We start from the raw sequence: 16,390 nt of genomic DNA, 5'->3' as shown, positions 1-16,390 counted from the left end.
AGATGCACAGAGTGAGAATGGGGAGAGTGCTGCTGCAAACTGGCACACTGCTGGATTGAGGAAAAATTCTGGTTGGTATTAATGGAGTGGGGGGCTTGCATAAAACCATTGGGACTTTTTTACCTTAATGCAGAGAATGTTTTAAGGTAAAAAAAATGTCTTGCCTTTTTAGAACCACTTTAAAGATGAGCTAGTTCAGTACTGTATCTCAACCAGTAATACTGTTGTAAATCTGTCTCCCATTACCAACATCCATTTACATACTGTAACTTGCAAACCGTAAAGCCTGATGTATTAATATTTTCTTCTAGAGCACATCTGCAATACTTATAGAAAATATGGACCTGTACATGTTAAACCCATGTAGCACAAAAATTTGGTGAGTGACTATATTGTCATGGTAAATGTGTGCATATTTTTACAATGTATATGTTCTGTTTATCCATTTATGTAAGATTATATGCTGGATTTGGTTTTTCAACAAGCAACTTATTTCGAGTCATTAAACCTTTAATTGCCTGGGCCATTTTTGTGTTTGTTTTTGTACACATTTAAAAAATTAATTTAAGCCTGAAGAGTAGTTTACACCCCCAAACAATATACAATAGGGGGTTATTTACTAAAGGCAAATCCACCTTGCACTGAAAGTGCACTTTCAAGTGCAGTCGCTGTAGATCTGAGGGGGACATGCAAGGAAAATATAAAACTGCATTTTAGTTTGCACATGATTGGATGATAAAATCAGCAGAGCTTCCACTCATTTCAGATCTTCCCCTCAGATCTACAGTGACTGCACTTTCAAGTGCATTTGCTGTACAAGGTGGATTTGCCTTTTGTAAATAAACCCCAGTTTCTGTAAGCAGAGACCCTAAACAAAATAGTGGTAGTTACAATGGGCCAGATCCACAGAGCAAGTACGCCGGCGTATCTACTGATTTCCCGCGTCGTATCTTTAGTTTGAATCCTCAAACTAATATACAACGGCATTTGGGTAAGATCCGACAGGCGTCCGGCTTCGTACGCCTTCGGATCTTAGATGCAATACTTCGGCGCCCGCTGGGTGGAGTTTGCGTCGTTTTACGTGTCGGGTATGCAAATTAGCGATTTACGACGACCCACGAACGTACGCGTGGCCGTCGCATTTTCTAACGTCTCTAGTCGGCTTTTTCCGGCGTATAGTTAAAGCTGGTATTTTGCGGCGTATAGATAGACTTGCCATGTTAAGTATGGCCGTCGTTCCCGCGTCGAAATTAGAATTTTTTTTTTTTTTGCGTAAGTCGTCCGTGAATAGGGATGGACGTAACTCACGTCTAAGTTCAAAAAATGTAATCGTTGCGATGTCATTTCGCGCAAAGCATGGTGGGAAATTTCAAACGGAGCATGCGCAGTTCAATCGGCGCAGGAACGCGCTTCATTTAAATGAATCACGCCCCCTACCTGCCGATTTGAATTTTGCCGCCAGAAATACACTACACCGTCGTAACTTAAGCCTCGAATTCTTTGAGGATTCGAAGATCCGCCAGGTAAGGTACGGCGGCGTAGCGTATCTCTGATACGCTACGCGGATCTAATTCTATGTGGATCTGCCCCAATGTTTTTTATGCCACACGGTAGTTGAATTTGCTGTTTATCAATCAAGTGCAGCATTTCAGTAAGCACTACACTAAAGTTAGTTTTAGGGCACATAAGCTCAACATATTACATTTTTGCTGAAATTTAACAGAGAAGGTTGCGTCGCTCACCTTCCATTGAAGTTAATGAAGTACAAATTGCACTCCATTAGCCTGAGCATTGGTGCAAGAGCCAGGAAAAGTGACAATAGACACCAGAAGTGATGTTTTATACACCATTTTCAGTTGCAATCTAGCTAGAGGAGATCAGCGAACCAATGTTACCACACTCCAGGGTCACAGAAAGCTATTGAAAAGCTATACAGTTGCTGAATCACTTTAATTAGAAGGCTTGTCAAGTGTACTCTCCCTCCAGGCAGCTGCGGTCGCTGTGTAAAATTCTCCACTGCTGCCAGAAGACATGTGTGTTTCTTTGAAAAGCTGAAGTTTAGTATAAGGTTTAAAAGCCTTGCCTTATTCTTTCCTGTCTGCTGATGCATACAATGGGGGGGGTTATTTATGAAAGGCAAATCCACTTTACACTACAAGTGCACGGCAAATGAACTTGGAAGTGCAGTTACTGTACATCTGAGGGGTAGATCTGAAATGAGGGGAAGTTCTGCTGACTTTATCATCCAATCATGTGCAAGCTAAAATGCTGTGTTTATTTTCCTTGCATGTCCCCCTCAGATCTACAGCAAGTGCACCTGTAGTGTAAAGTGGATTTTCCTTTAGTAAATCACCCTTAATGTGTACTTTTTTATATATAAAAAATATATGGTATAGAAAATATACATCTTTAACATTCTATGAACAAGTTGTCAGGCTATGCAGTGCTTGTTCCTGTTTCAGGAGCCAGAACTTGCCTCGCTTAGTTTGTTTTACTCCTCCCAGACAGTGGGCTGGAGTATTCTATATTGGGCACAGTAATGTGTGGGGGTTATGGGTGTTTTCTTCACAGACTGTATGCAAAAACACTTCCGCAACCCTCCTAGCTCCCTCTCCTGCAGCAAGTCATTTCAGGACTTTTTGCACAATTAATGTTGCCTATGAACTTTACAACTCGGTTGAAAAACAAACTGAAATCTTTTAGGCTGGGGTAAACTAAAATAATATGGTTACAGAAGTGTGCACACCCTTAAACTACAGTAATACATTGTGGAAGCGCCATTGGTTTCTATTACAGCACGCAGTCTTTTTGGGTATGAGCCTATCGGCACGTCATATCTTCACTTGGCAATATTTGCCCACATTTTGCAAAAAACACTCAAAATCTGTTTGCGAGGGCATCTTTTTATGGTGAAGCCATTCCTTGTTGATTTGGATGTATGCTTTGTGGCGGCGTCATGCTGAAAGATTACGTTCCTCTTCATGTTTTAGCTTTCTAGCAGAAGCCTGAAGGTTTTGTGCCAATATTGACTAGTATTTGGAACTGTTCATCATTCCCTTTACCTTAAGTCCCCTGTTTCAGCTGAAGAAAGAGCCCCAAAGCATGATGCCGCCACCACCACCATGCTTCACGGTGGGTATGGTGTTCTTTTGGTAAAATGCAGTGCCTTTGTACCAAACATCTTTTGGTGTTGTGGCCAGAAAGTTCAACCTCGATTTCATCCAGACAAGAACACATTTTCCCTAGTGATTTTGGGAGACTTCAGATGTGTTTTTGCGAAATTTAGCTGGGCTTAGATGTTTTTCTTAAAAGGGGGTTTTAAAGGTAAAAAAAAAATGTTTTCCCCTAAATAGCTTCCTTTACCTTAGTGCAGTCCTCCTTCACTTACCTCATCCTTCCATTTTGCTTTTAAATGTCCTCATTTCTTCTGAGAAATCCTCACTTCCTGTTCTTCTGTAACTCCACACAGTAATGGGGGGCTTTCTTCCTGGTGTGGAGAAAGCCTCTTGAGGGGGAGGGGCGAGCAGGCAAGTCAGGACGCTCTCTACTTTGCAGATAGAGAAAGGGAGCTGTGTGTTAGTGGGTGTCCTGACCCTCCTGCTCGCCCCCTCAGGAGGCTTTCCCCACACCAGGGAGAAAGCCTTGCATTTACTGTGTGGAGTTACAGACAGAACAGGAAGTGAGGATTTCTCAGTAGAAATAAGGACATTTTAAAAGCAAAATCGAGGGATGAGGTAAGTGAAGGAGGACTGCACTAAGGTAAAGGAAGCTATTGAGGGATTTTTTTTTATTTATTTTTTTACCTTTACAACCCCTTTAAGAAAAGGCTTCCGTCTTGCCACTCATCGCTATGACCTACCTCAGACGTATGAAGAAAACTGAAATTGTTTTCGCATGTACCACACAGCCCATACTTACCAGATATTCTTGCAGTTCGTTTAATGTTGCTGTAAGCCTCTTGGCAGCCTTACTGACCAGTTTTCTTCTCCATCAATTTTGGAGGAATGTCCAGTACTTGGTAATGTCACTGTTGTGCCATACTGTCGTCACTGTGTTCCATGGTATATCCTAATGCCTTGGAAATTATTTTGTACCCTTCTCCTGACTGATACCTTTTAACAATGAGCTCCCTCTGATGCTTTGGAAGCTCTCTGTGGACTATGGCTTTTGCTATAGGATGCAACTAAGAAAATGTCAGGAAAGACCACTTAGAACAGCTGAACTTTATTTGGGGTTAAACTGAGGCACTTTAAATTATGGCAGGTGTGTACTGACTCTTATTTAATATGAGTTTGAATGTGATTGCTTAATTCTGAATAGCAACATCCCCAGTTATAAGAGGGTATGCACACTTAAAGAGACACTCGAGGTTCCCTTTTTGTTCTAAAAGGAAGAAGTTCTACTTGCCTCTTCTGGGGTTCCTCTGCGGTGCTCCTGGCTCTTCCCTGCACGACTCGTCAGGAAAAGAGCTCTCCTTCAGGGCACCCGTGTGGGCGCGCATAGAATGCATTGAGGTGATAAATGGGTAGGGTTTACAACCACTTTTTTATTTTTACCCAGAGTGCCCAAACAAGATGTAAAAATGTATAAAAAGCTCCACGTGGAACTGTTCTCTCCTAGCAGTGGTACTATATTATGTAGCTATGTCTGTTTGTCTGAGGGGGACATTCCCAGACTTATGGTCTTCCAATAAAGTCCATGCATTTAACACTCACCAAGTTGGAAGCAAAAAGAAATGCTCACAAATGATGCAGGCAAGATGCACAATGCCCACTGATAACTTTAGGGGGCAGGGCCAAGGCCACAACTTCTAGAGAGGAGTCTTTTTGGTTTCAGTTTTCAGGCAAGTGTATTCTTCATTTTGGGTATTTGGCTTTGGCACCAAAATCTCCATTCGGTGCACCCCTAATTTATAGTTAGTCTGGTAGCTTATCTCCTATACATTTGCATTGTCATACGCAAGTAATATTTTACATTTTATATATTTTCAGGTTTGTGATTGAACTTTGTGAACCAATCCAAGTAAAGCAGCTAGACATTGCGAACTATGAGCTCTTCTCTTCCACTCCAAGGGATTTTCTGGTTTCCATTAGTGACAGGTAAAAGTTGTATAAATAACATATCTTGGAACGTAGGGTCAAATGACTGACATGTTCACCTTTTAAATAGAATAAAATAAATGCACATTTTTTTGCAGGTTAAAAGTGCATTTATTTTTTTGTTTTGGGAGCCTGTAAAGCATTGCATCAGTAGATCACTGATGCCATGCAAGTTTCCTGTACATCTGTCAGTGTATCGGCTTGCTTTTACTGCGTACAAGCTGACAGCCCCAAAGATTGCTGGACCTTGCAGTTTTCCATTCAGAGGACTGTAAATGAGCGATGCGGCCAGGTGGCCCCCTTTTTTTTGGTTTGCATTGTGGCAGCAGACACAAGGAGAAGATCCCTGATCTGCTGTCACACCGGGGATCAGGAGGGACATGGGGCCAGTGCATTCATAACATACCGCAATAGTCCAATCGCCCTCCCTCTTTTGGCTCTTTGGTTTGGGGACCTCAGACCCAATCTCTCGATACTTAAATTTCTGGATGATGATACTTTTTTTATAGTGGTTATGTATTTTTACCTTTGCTATATTTTAATTCCCCAGAGCTTAGTGAATGTAGTTAATAGTTGATGTAGTCAACATAACTTAACTTGCAAGCAATATTTCTTTTATTTTTATTTCTTTATCGTTACATCACGGGACACAGAGCGGCATTCATTACTATATGGGTTATATGGAGTACCTTCAGGTGATAGACACTGGCAATCTCAAACAGGAAATGCCCCTCCCTATATAACCCCCTCCCATAGGAGGAGTACCTCAGTTTTTACGCCAGTGTCTTAGGTGTTAGTCATGGTTTAGCTTGCCTCCGCATCCTTGGGATTAGGTGAGCTAACCGGTTCTGTCCAAAGGCCTCAGCGCTAAAGTGGTCAGTAACCGGACCCCAAACCCTTGGGGTATAGCCCATAATGCTTTTCTTTTTAGAGAGCTGGACCCTGGGCCCAGAACTTAGAAACCTTTGGGTGCCTAATGTTTTCTGTTGCCAGAGTGCTATATGGGCCCAGGACAGTGGATCCTTCATAGGAACCCAGGGCCTGAAGGTCTAGACATCCCCACCCAGATGGGGGAAGATTGGGCCTCTTGCTTGGCAAAGTCCTGCGGCATGGAGCAGGTAAGTGAGGGGAAAACTTGCGGAACTTGGTTCTTAGCAGGTTTTTTTCTGGGGGGTCACAGGGGACATGCCTAAAGTTATGCGCTGCATCTGGCAAACTAGTCACATATCATAAAGATAAGGATGGCTCTATGTGTATTATTCCCCATAAAATGTGACCTCCCTTGTAGTGTTGGAAAAGCTTGAGTGGGGCCTGTGTGATATAATGTGTATGTGTGTGTCAGAGAGCTGTGCTTACCTGCAAGCCTCCAGTCTTCCTCCTCAGAGCCTACAAGCAGGCAAAACGCTGACCTCCTCGTGGTTCCAGGCTGCAGGCTGCAGTTTGCTGGAGCTGAGAGGTCCCTTCCCCCCCAACCCCCCCCCCCTGTCGGCGGGCGCGCGCGTGGCGCGCGCTCACGTATTATAGGCGCAATTGGCGCCGTTTAGCTGGGGGGGAAGGGCGGGTCAGTAGCTTAAGGAAGGGGCGGCCCTTCCTTGTTTGTTCCATACAGCTCATTCAATACTTTGGAATGGGGAGGAAAGACCAGAGCGGCAGCACGGGGCGCCGAGGACACACAGTGGCCAGAAAGAATATTGCAGTCTTCAGAAGACTGTTTTCAAGCCTAGGAATAGGCTGTTTCTTTTCCATCTCATAGTTTTTCTTGCAATACTACTCAGGGGGACAGAATGTTTTTTCTTTCCTGGATTTGAAGCAAAAAAAAAAAAAAGATTTAAAAAAAAAAAAAAAAAAGTCATCTAGGGGAGAGGAAGCATTTTTTATCCCCCAAACAGGTGTTTGGGCTATTAACTATTTATAGTCCCAAGTACCAATAAGCTAGCAGGTGTACCTCGGTATTGTACCATGGCATCCGGGTCAGAGGGTACAAGAGGTGGGGATTCCCCCAGAGAGTCTGAGGTCTCGGACAAAATTATGCCGCTGCTTTCCCCACAGGGAGCCTTGGGGCCATCGGGATCTGGGGCTGGAGCTGACGCGGGTCAGTCCAACCCTAAGACGGTCACTGACGAGGTATTACTCACCTCTTTAAAAGAGATGGAGAAAAGAATGGGAAAAATGATAGCCGCAGCTATGCGGGGCAGTAAACGGAGTAGATCTCCGTCGCCCGAGCGCGGACCCTCAGAAGAGGAGGTCATTTCCTCAGGGGAATTGGACGACCTCTTGGACAAGGACCAAGTAGGTTCAGGGATCGAAGATCCGGATACAGAGGAGTCTGGGGCAGTCTCCCTGAGGGAGAGCTGGTGGATTCAAGGATTAACGGACTTGGTCCATAAGGCATTCAACTTGCCAGTACCAGATCTCCAGGTATCGACGGTTTCAGCTTTGGGCTCACTGAGGGCGCCTCAAAGCAAGGCTGTGTTTCCGATCCATCCTCTATTAGAGGGAGTTTTGTTCCAAGATTGGAACAAGCCAGATAAAATCTTCTTACCACCTAAAAGATTTTCTGTCCTATATCCTATGGAAGATAAATTTTCCAAAAGATGGGCTACCCCTGCAGTGGACGCAGCCATCTCATGTGTTAACAAATCGTTAACATGCCCTGTAGAAAACATACAGGTGTTCAAGGATCCAGTTGATAAACGCTTGGAAGCACTACTTAAGAACTCCTTCACTACTGCAGGGGCAGTAGTACAGCCAGCTGTGGCTGCGATTGGGGTCGCTCAAGCATTATCGGATCAATTTAAGCAGATGCTTAAACTTATTCCTGCCCAGCAGGCAGAAGAATTTTCGGACGTCCCTAAGGCCATATGTTTTACGGTAGACGCAATTAAGGATTCTATCCAGCAAGCGTCACGTTTATCGTTATTCCTTGTCCATATGAGAAGACTCTTATGGTTAAAGAGCTGGGAGGCTGAGCCCCCATGCAAGAAGCTCCTGGTAGGGTTCCCCTTCCATGGAGGACGACTCTTCGGAGAAGACCTAGATAGATACATTCAGACCATTTCAAACGGCAAGAGTACTCTCTTGCCAACTAAGAAGAAGTTGCAGGGGCCTGCGTTTAAACGACAGTATTCCCCTGGGCAGGGGCCCTCTAATGCCAAGCAGTATCGACGGCCTCCTGCGAAAGCAAACTTCGGCTTCAACAGCAAGTCACAAGGACAGGCTGCTAGAGGCAGAAAGCAGTGGTTTCGCAAACCAGCAAAACCAGCCCCCAAGTCGACCTTATGAAGGGGCGCCCCCACCCACGAAGGTGGGGGGAAGGCTGCGACTCTTTTCAGAGATTTGGGAAGCCAGCATTCCTGACGAGTGGGTACGGTCTTCCGTGGCCACGGGCTACAAATTAGATTTCCTAAAGTTTCCTCCTCCTCATTTCCAGGAGTCGAGGATTCCAAACGATCCGGAGAAGGGAGCCGCATTAAGATCGGCATTAGATCATCTACTTTCCCAGGAAGTAATAGTAGAGGTACCAGTCCTGGAACAGGGGCTGGGTTTCTACTCCAACCTATTCATCATCCCAAAGTCCAATGGAGATGTCAGGCCAATTTTGGACCTAAAGATGGTAAATGCATTCTTAAAAGTCCGCTCATTTCGGATGGAATCCGTGCGGTCAGCAGCTGCCACACTCCAAAAGGACGACTTCATGGCGTCCATAGACATAAAGGATGCCTACCTTCATGTTCCAATTTATCAGCCACATCAAAGATATCTACGCTTCATGGTGGCTTCGCGTCATTTCCAATTCGTGGCGCTTCCCTTCGGGTTGGCTACGGCCCCCCGGGTGTTCACGAAGGTCCTAGCTCCAATCCTAGCCAAGCTAAGGATCCAAGGGGTCACGATCCTAGCATACCTGGACGACCTCCTAGTCATAGACCACTCGTCTCCCGGCTTGGAGCGAGCAGTGGCCCTCACGGTCCAATACCTCGAGAGGTTCGGCTGGGTCCTAAATCGAGAAAAGTCAGCTTTCCTGCCCACAAGGCAGTTGGAATATCTCGGCATGAGATTAGACACAGAACAACAAGGAGTGTTCCTACCTCTGAGGAAGGTAAAAGCCATCAAGGAATTAATCCTACTGGTTCTAAGCAAGAAAGAACCGACTATTCGCCTAAGTATGAGGTTACTAGGCAAGATGGTGGCCACATTCGAGGCGGTACCATACGCCCAGAGCCACACTCGCATCCTGCAGGCAGCCATCCTGTCAGCATGGAGCAGAAGGCCACAGGCCTTGGATATCCCGTTGCCGCTCTCATCAAGAGTCCGACAAAGTCTGTGTTGGTGGTTAGACCCTCAGAATCTACTGAAGGGGAAGTCTTTCAGCCCAGTGGCTTGGAAGATAGTGACCACAGACGCCAGCCTGACGGGCTGGGGAGCAATTTTTGATGGTTGCACTCGCCAAGGTACTTGGGCAAAGCCAGAGAAGCAGTTGCCCATCAACATCTTGGAGCTCAGAGCTGCTCGACTAGCCCTCAGGGCTTGGACATCAAAATTGCAGGGGTTCCCGGTGAGAATTCAATCAGACAATGCCACGGCCGTGGCATACATAAATCACCAAGGGGGAACCAGGAGTCAAGCCGCTCAGAGAGAGGTGAGCTTGATTCTCCTATGGGCAGAGGCTCATGTGCCCTGCATATCGGCAATATTCATTCCAGGAGTGGACAATTTTCAGGCGGACTTCTTAAGCCGCCAGACTCTATGGCCGGGGGAATGGTCTCTGCATCCACAAGTCTTTCAAGCACTCTGCCAAAGATGGGGAGTGCCGGACTCGGATATCATGGCATCGAGACTCAACAAGAAGCTAGACAGGTTCATGTCCCGCTCAAGGGATCCGATGGCCTGCGGAACCGATGCGCTGGTTTGCCCTTGGCATCAGTTCAAACTTCTTTATGCGTTTCCCCCGCTCCAGTTACTACCCCGCCTGCTACGCAGGATCCGGGTGGAGCACATACCAGTTATCCTGGTAGCTCCAGCATGGCCCAGAAGGGCATGGTACTCACTAATCCTAAGGATGGTAGTGGGAGACCCTTGGACTCTGCCTCTAAGGCCAGACCTGCTATCGCAAGGTCCGATCCTCCACCCTGCCTTACGGCATCTAAATTTGACGGCCTGGAAGCTGAATCCCTGATTCTCAGGGGTAGAGGTCTGTCTCAGAAAGTAATCTCTACCCTAATCAGAGCCAGGAAACCGGTCTCTAGGGTGATTTATCACAGGGTCTGGAAGGCCTATGTAGGCTGGTGTGAGTCCAAGCTGTGGCCTCCTCGCAAGTTCACCATTGATAGAGTTTTAAGTTTTCTCCAGCTAGGAGTGGATAAAGGATTGGCATTAAGCACAATCAAAGGACAGATTTCGGCTCTGTCAGTGTGGTTTCAGCGGCCGCTGGCCACCCACTCGCTGGTTAAGACCTTCCTTCAAGGGGTCTTGCGTATTAAACCTCCAGTTAAATCCCCGCTTTGTCCGTGGGATTTAAATCTTGTTCTGTCAAGTTTACAGAAACAACCGTTTGAGCCGTTGGCTGAAATTCCTTTGGTTTTACTGACAAGGAAGTTAGTATTTTTGGTTGCCATAGTTTCCGCAAGAAGAGTTTCGGAACTGGCGGCCTTATCCTGTAAGGAACCATATCTTATTTTTCATAAGGACAGGGTCGTTCTCCGCCCTCATCCTTCCTTCCTACCGAAGGTTATATCCAGTTTTCATTTGAACCAGGATTTGGTATTACCATCCTTCTTCCCTAAACCTACTTCCAGAAAGGAAGGGTTGCTGCATACCTTGGATATTGTCAGGGCCATGAAGGCCTATCTTAAAGCTACAAAGAAGATCCGGAAAACAGATGTGCTGTTCATTCTACCGGATGGGCCCAAGAAGGGGCAGGCAGCTGCAAAATCCACCATTTCTAGGTGGATTAAGCAATTAATCACTCAGGCCTACGGCTTGAAAGGGTTGCCTCCTCCAGTATCATTAAAGGCTCATTCTACTAGGGCCATGGGCGCCTCCTGGGCAGCACACCACCAGATCTCTATGGCTCAAGTTTGCAATGGCGGCAACCTGGTCTTCTGTCCACACATTTACAAAATTCTACAAGTTGGACGTAAGAAGGAATACTGATACTGCCTTCGGGCAGGCAGTGCTGCAGGCTGCAGTTTGAGACCCTCGGATTCCGGGGGCTCCTCTTTTTTTGAGTTAAATTTAAGATTATTTTTCTCAACTAAGTTGGATTTATTAGGATTTGAGTATACCTCTAAATTAAATCCTTTTGTCTTGGAGATGTTCTCCCTCCCCTAATTGTAAGCATTGCTTTGGGACATCCCATATAGTAATGAATGCCGCTCTGTGTCCCGTGATGTAACGATAAAGAAAAAGAGATTTTTAATACAGCTTACCTGTAAAATCTTTTTCTTGGAGTACATCACGGGACACAGAGCTCCCACCCCTCTTTTTGAGGACCATTTTGGGAGGCATACTGCTTGCTACAAAACTGAGGTACTCCTCCTATGGGAGGGGGTTATATAGGGAGGGGCATTTCCTGTTTGAGATTGCCAGTGTCTATCACCTGAAGGTACTCCATATAACCCATATAGTAATGAATGCCGCTCTGTGTCCCGTGATGTACTCCAAGAAAAAGATTTTACAGGTAAGCTGTATTAAAAAATCTCTTTTTTTTGCCCCTTGCTAGTGATTTGGAACCTTTTGCAAAGTGAAATTTCACCACATTCACTAAGCGATGGGAAAAATATCCTTGTAAACAACCTATTTATTTGTCTTTACTTCTGTTGCCCTTTTGTAGCTGCAAGTTGGAGAAACGGATTATCCCAGTGAGCCAGTCTAGGGTACTGTGCTAGAAAAGCAGTGACAGAGAATTTACATTTTTCAGCCAGCCATTGACTGTTTGTTTAAATCTCGGCCAGTTCAGCAGAGACTGGCCAAGATTCTAACCGTGTATGGGCAGGCAGAATGTACCCAAGTTGATTGATCAACTTTGGCACAACCAGCCTGTCAGATTGTACATGCAATTTTTTAGCGGCTACATTGTACATGCTATTATAGCGGCTAACAGTAATTACTGTGTTCTTCCGGCAGGGGTGGCTTATCTTTGTTGTTGGTCTTCGCACTGAGATGAGGTGTAGCATGCTCTCTTTACCATAGGCCGAGCAGCATTGTTCACCTGATGTAAACATCTGTTCTGTTCGCTTAAAATAATAATTTGGCAGATAGATTGCGCATGCATGACTGGCTACCTTCTTAAAAAAATTTGGTGGAATGCAGACATAATATTTGGGTTTGAAAAATGTGAAACTTTCTGCTTTACAGGTATCCCACCAATAAATGGGTAAAACTAGGTACTTTCCATGCACGAGATGAAAGAACAGTACAGAGCTTTCCATTGGATGAGCAGATGTATGCTAAATATGTTAAGGTAATAATGGCTTAAATTTTTTTTATAAACACTGTGAAATAAATTCAGGCTTTTGTTGGTTACAAAGGTAATACATTTCTTATATTGGTGTCTGTGATGGATAAAAAACAACAATTTAAACTGTAAACACTGAATGTTAAAGTGAACTGATCATGTTTGAAGATTGGTCCATATCACATTTACCTACTGCTTTTATTGTTGGATTCGATTTTACTGATACCATAATTTGTCACCAAAACTGCCACGTTTCAGAGGTAGGGGATCTCTACACAGAGGCGAGTAATTTTATTACCCAGCAGCCACTTAGTTTTATGGTGGCTTCAGTAATGAAATCTCTGCAAAGATGCCAACTACCTTTTTTATAGTATAGCCTTTTGTTTCTCAACTCCAGTCTTCAAGGCACCCCAACAGGTCATGTTTTCCGGATTTCCAATATTTTGCACCAGTGATTTTGTTCAGTTTCACTGCCTTAGTAATTACCACAGCCTTTAAACCTGAGGAAATCTTGAAACATGACCTGTTGGGGCACCTTGAGAACTGAAATTGAGAAACACTGGTTTTGTCATTATAAGGGGGTCCATGCTTTTTAATTTTGCATTGTAAAGGAAGAGGTTGAATCAGTAGGTGCAGATAGGATGTCAGTCTTGGGACCCTTCTTCCCTTTAAAATAGGTTAAGTTAGGGAGCCTGTATGATGACTGCTGTATTCACGTTTCTAGCTTGTGTGTGTGTGTGTGTTCCATGTTCTGCAACAACAATTGGTAACATACCTTTTCCCCCGCCATTGGCAGCCAATCTTCACTTCTATTTAGTCATAGTGTAGTGTGCTTGTTTAACCAGTTAGGGGGAGCCCTGAGATCAGCTTTGATCCCTCTTAGGCCCCTTTCACACTTGTACGACTTGCCCCACGATTTTGGACTGCAAAATCGCATGACAATCATTCTCTGATTTTTTTTCATTGATTACCATTCACGTTAGCATGACTTTAAGTCGTACCGACTTCAAAGTAGTTCCTGCACTACTTTTTTTTTTTTCTCTGAAGTCGGATCCCCGTATTAACGGATCCGACTTTGGCATGCGGCTTGTCCATGAAGGGGAACTCCACACTAATTATTTTTCTTCTTTTCTTTTTTTTTTTTACGGGATGGGTTCCCCCTCCAAGAGAATACCAGGCCCTTCCCACCCAAATCCATACCCCAGACCCTTATGCGAGCACGCAGCCTGGCAGGTCATGAAAGGGGGTGGGGACGAGTGAGCGTCAGCCCCCCCCCCAAACCGTACCAGGCCGCATGCTCTCAACATTGGGTGGTGGGTGCTTTGGGGCAGTGGGAGCCCTGCGCCCCCAAAGCACCTTGTCCCCATGTTGATGACAACTCTGGTCGTTGGTTGTCGGGGTCTGTGGGCAGGGGGCTTATAGGGAATCTGGGATCCCCCTTTAATAAGACCCCCCACCCTATGTGAATCAGTATGGGTTATGTACCCCTACCCATTCACCTGGGGGGAAAAAAAAGTATTAGTAAAACACACTACACAGGTTTTAAAAGTAATTTATTAGGCAGCTCTGGGCGTCTTCCGCCTTCTCCAATCTCTGGCTTCTTCTCTGCTCTTTCCAGCAGAATCGTGCGACTTTGGAATTGTGAAAGGCTTTAACTTAGGGCTGGGGGAAGAAATCGATTTGAATCTAGAATAGAGTTGAGAGGTCAAATCAATTCAGATTTTCGGCAAATCGTTTTTTAAGATAATTTTATTTTTTTTCACCAGGACCGGCGTGGACCCCGTGCCAGCCCTGAAGAGCTGTGGGCAGGTGTTTTTAGGCGATGCCGCGGCTTCGGCCTAGTCTGCGTGGCCAGACGCCACAGACTAGGCAGAAGCCGCGGCCTCTCCTAAAAACGCCTGCCCGCAGCTCCCCAGGACCAGCGGTGTCCATAGAAAAAAAAAAACTTGATTTGAATCAAGTTTTTATTTTTTTGGGGGGGGGGGAAATCACCCAGCTCTACCTTAAGGCCCCTTTCACACGGCGCGGATCAGTAATGATCCGCCCCGTGAACCTCCGCTTGCTCAGCAGGTATCGCTCCGTTGATCCCCGCTGAGCCGGCGGTTGAAAGAGCCCTAACGTGTGTTGTGTTTTTTTTGGCCCTTGGAAAGATTTGTCTTTACTTTGACTTCCGACAACAGGAAATGAGATCTCACTAAAGGGAGGATAATCTTCACTTGGACATCTGTGACTGGAAAAAGACTTCCCATTCAAAGAATTTCACCTCTATTTCTGTCTGGTGACAATGGTCCACCAGACAGTGAAGTTTCCTAACGGGAACATGGAAAACAAGAGAGAGGTGATAAAGTTTTATAACTATTTCCTACTTCATAAAGATTTGAAACCAACTTGGCCTTTTAGATACACTTTATGATATCACAGACTGAGGTATAAAACGGTGGAAAAGAAAGTAGTAGAGTCCAATATTTTCCCATTGCCTCCCAGCTGTTACTTTTATATTACTAGTTGGAATGTTTGTTATTCATCAGTGTAATGAGGATCATTTAAGCCCTCGTGTTTCCACACATAACCGTATTCACCGTGGCCAGTTCACTTTAAATGTTTAAAGGAGATTTCTCCAGTATTACAGTTAGTAGCTCCTTATAAAGGGAAGAAGTAAACAAAAGTAATCTCCAGAATGTAAACTGCATGAAGTGGTTTATAATTAGCATTGTTCTGTGTAAATTCTCCAGGGAATTACTATCTGCTTCTCTCTGACTGTCTTCTATGCTCTCCAGGGAGAGGCTGCAACTGCTGCTTGTACCTTTCTGCCTTGTTCTAGGGAATTGGCCTTCATTTCTGCTACCCCTTTATAATCCGTCATTTAGAAACACTTTCAATATTCTTGTCTGCTGTAAGCCATGTTTTTAGACCGTAGTTGCCATGGCCCCCGAAAGCTTTTTTTAAACCTACAACTTTATGTTCATTCCAGTATGGTATTTTCTCAGTAAACTTTTTTTGTAAATCTAATATTTAGCCCCCCCCCCCCCCCGGTTTTATATGCACACAACGCATACATTTTTTTGGACATTTGCCATTCTTCTGCCTGACTGCTTTTTGCTCAAGGGAAAACAGTTCTCATAAAACCTTGTGAAGTGTGTAATGCACATTTCTGTAATGTCTCCCTTATATGTCCCGGCAGCTATTTTTGGTATTTTAATAAGCACTTTGAACTTCACGTGTGCCTGCCTTTTATTGGTTGTGAACATACTAGCTTGAATGTTTTAAGGCCAATTCCCTACACATTTTATTTTTCCTTTGCTTTTGCTGGTAGAAATCTAAAATGTTACATGGGCGGATTTTCTTCAAAACTGGTTAATCGCGTTCTAATTTGTACAAAAGATCTGTTGCTATTCTGGTAAAGTTGTAGAATTTTGCAAATAATTTTTTTTCTAAAGTTTCTCTTTTTATTAGGTATAGCAAAGAAAATACAAAACCATCACACAACTTTGTAGTGTGCATTGATTTACGCAATGTAAGAATGATTGAGTCATGCTGATATAACTCTTGTGCCATGCAATAATATACAAATTTAATTTGTCTTCCCCTTGTGTTTTAAAATGCTCACAATATGTTGTAAAAAAAAAAAAATCATTTGTAAAGGTGACTTCACAAAGAAAATTGATAACTTAAAAGAAAAGTATGGAAAACGTTTTTTGGGCCATACGGCTCTTGTGGGTCACAGGGGTGCACTTGCTTTTTACACTCCTGTGACAGAGTGAGCTTACATCAGGCTATTGCCCACTGTCGGCTAACATCACATAATCGCTCCAAGCTTCAGAAGGATCATGACCTGACG

At 44.5% G+C, this 16,390-nt stretch overlaps 1 protein-coding gene across 3 annotated transcripts in view; it reads left to right on the top strand.

Moving 5' to 3' along the window:
* The window catches only part of SUCO (SUN domain containing ossification factor), a 159,062-nt gene that overhangs the window by 96,749 nt on the left and 45,923 nt on the right, over nt 1-16,390 (top strand). For all 3 annotated transcript variants that reach the window (XM_040360118.1, XM_040360117.1, XM_040360119.1), the window contains 3 exons: nt 312-379; nt 4,992-5,099; nt 12,453-12,558. In XM_040360118.1, the coding sequence (XP_040216052.1) occupies nt 312-379; nt 4,992-5,099; nt 12,453-12,558 (282 nt within the window). The remainder of the gene's footprint in view (nt 1-311; nt 380-4,991; nt 5,100-12,452; nt 12,559-16,390) is intronic.

Source organism: Rana temporaria, chromosome 7 (genome assembly GCF_905171775.1).
Source record: "Rana temporaria chromosome 7, aRanTem1.1, whole genome shotgun sequence".
Classification (NCBI taxonomy): Eukaryota; Metazoa; Chordata; class Amphibia; order Anura; family Ranidae; genus Rana; species Rana temporaria.
Note: the sequence above shows the minus strand (reverse complement) of the source record. Positions and strands in the feature narration are given on the sequence as shown.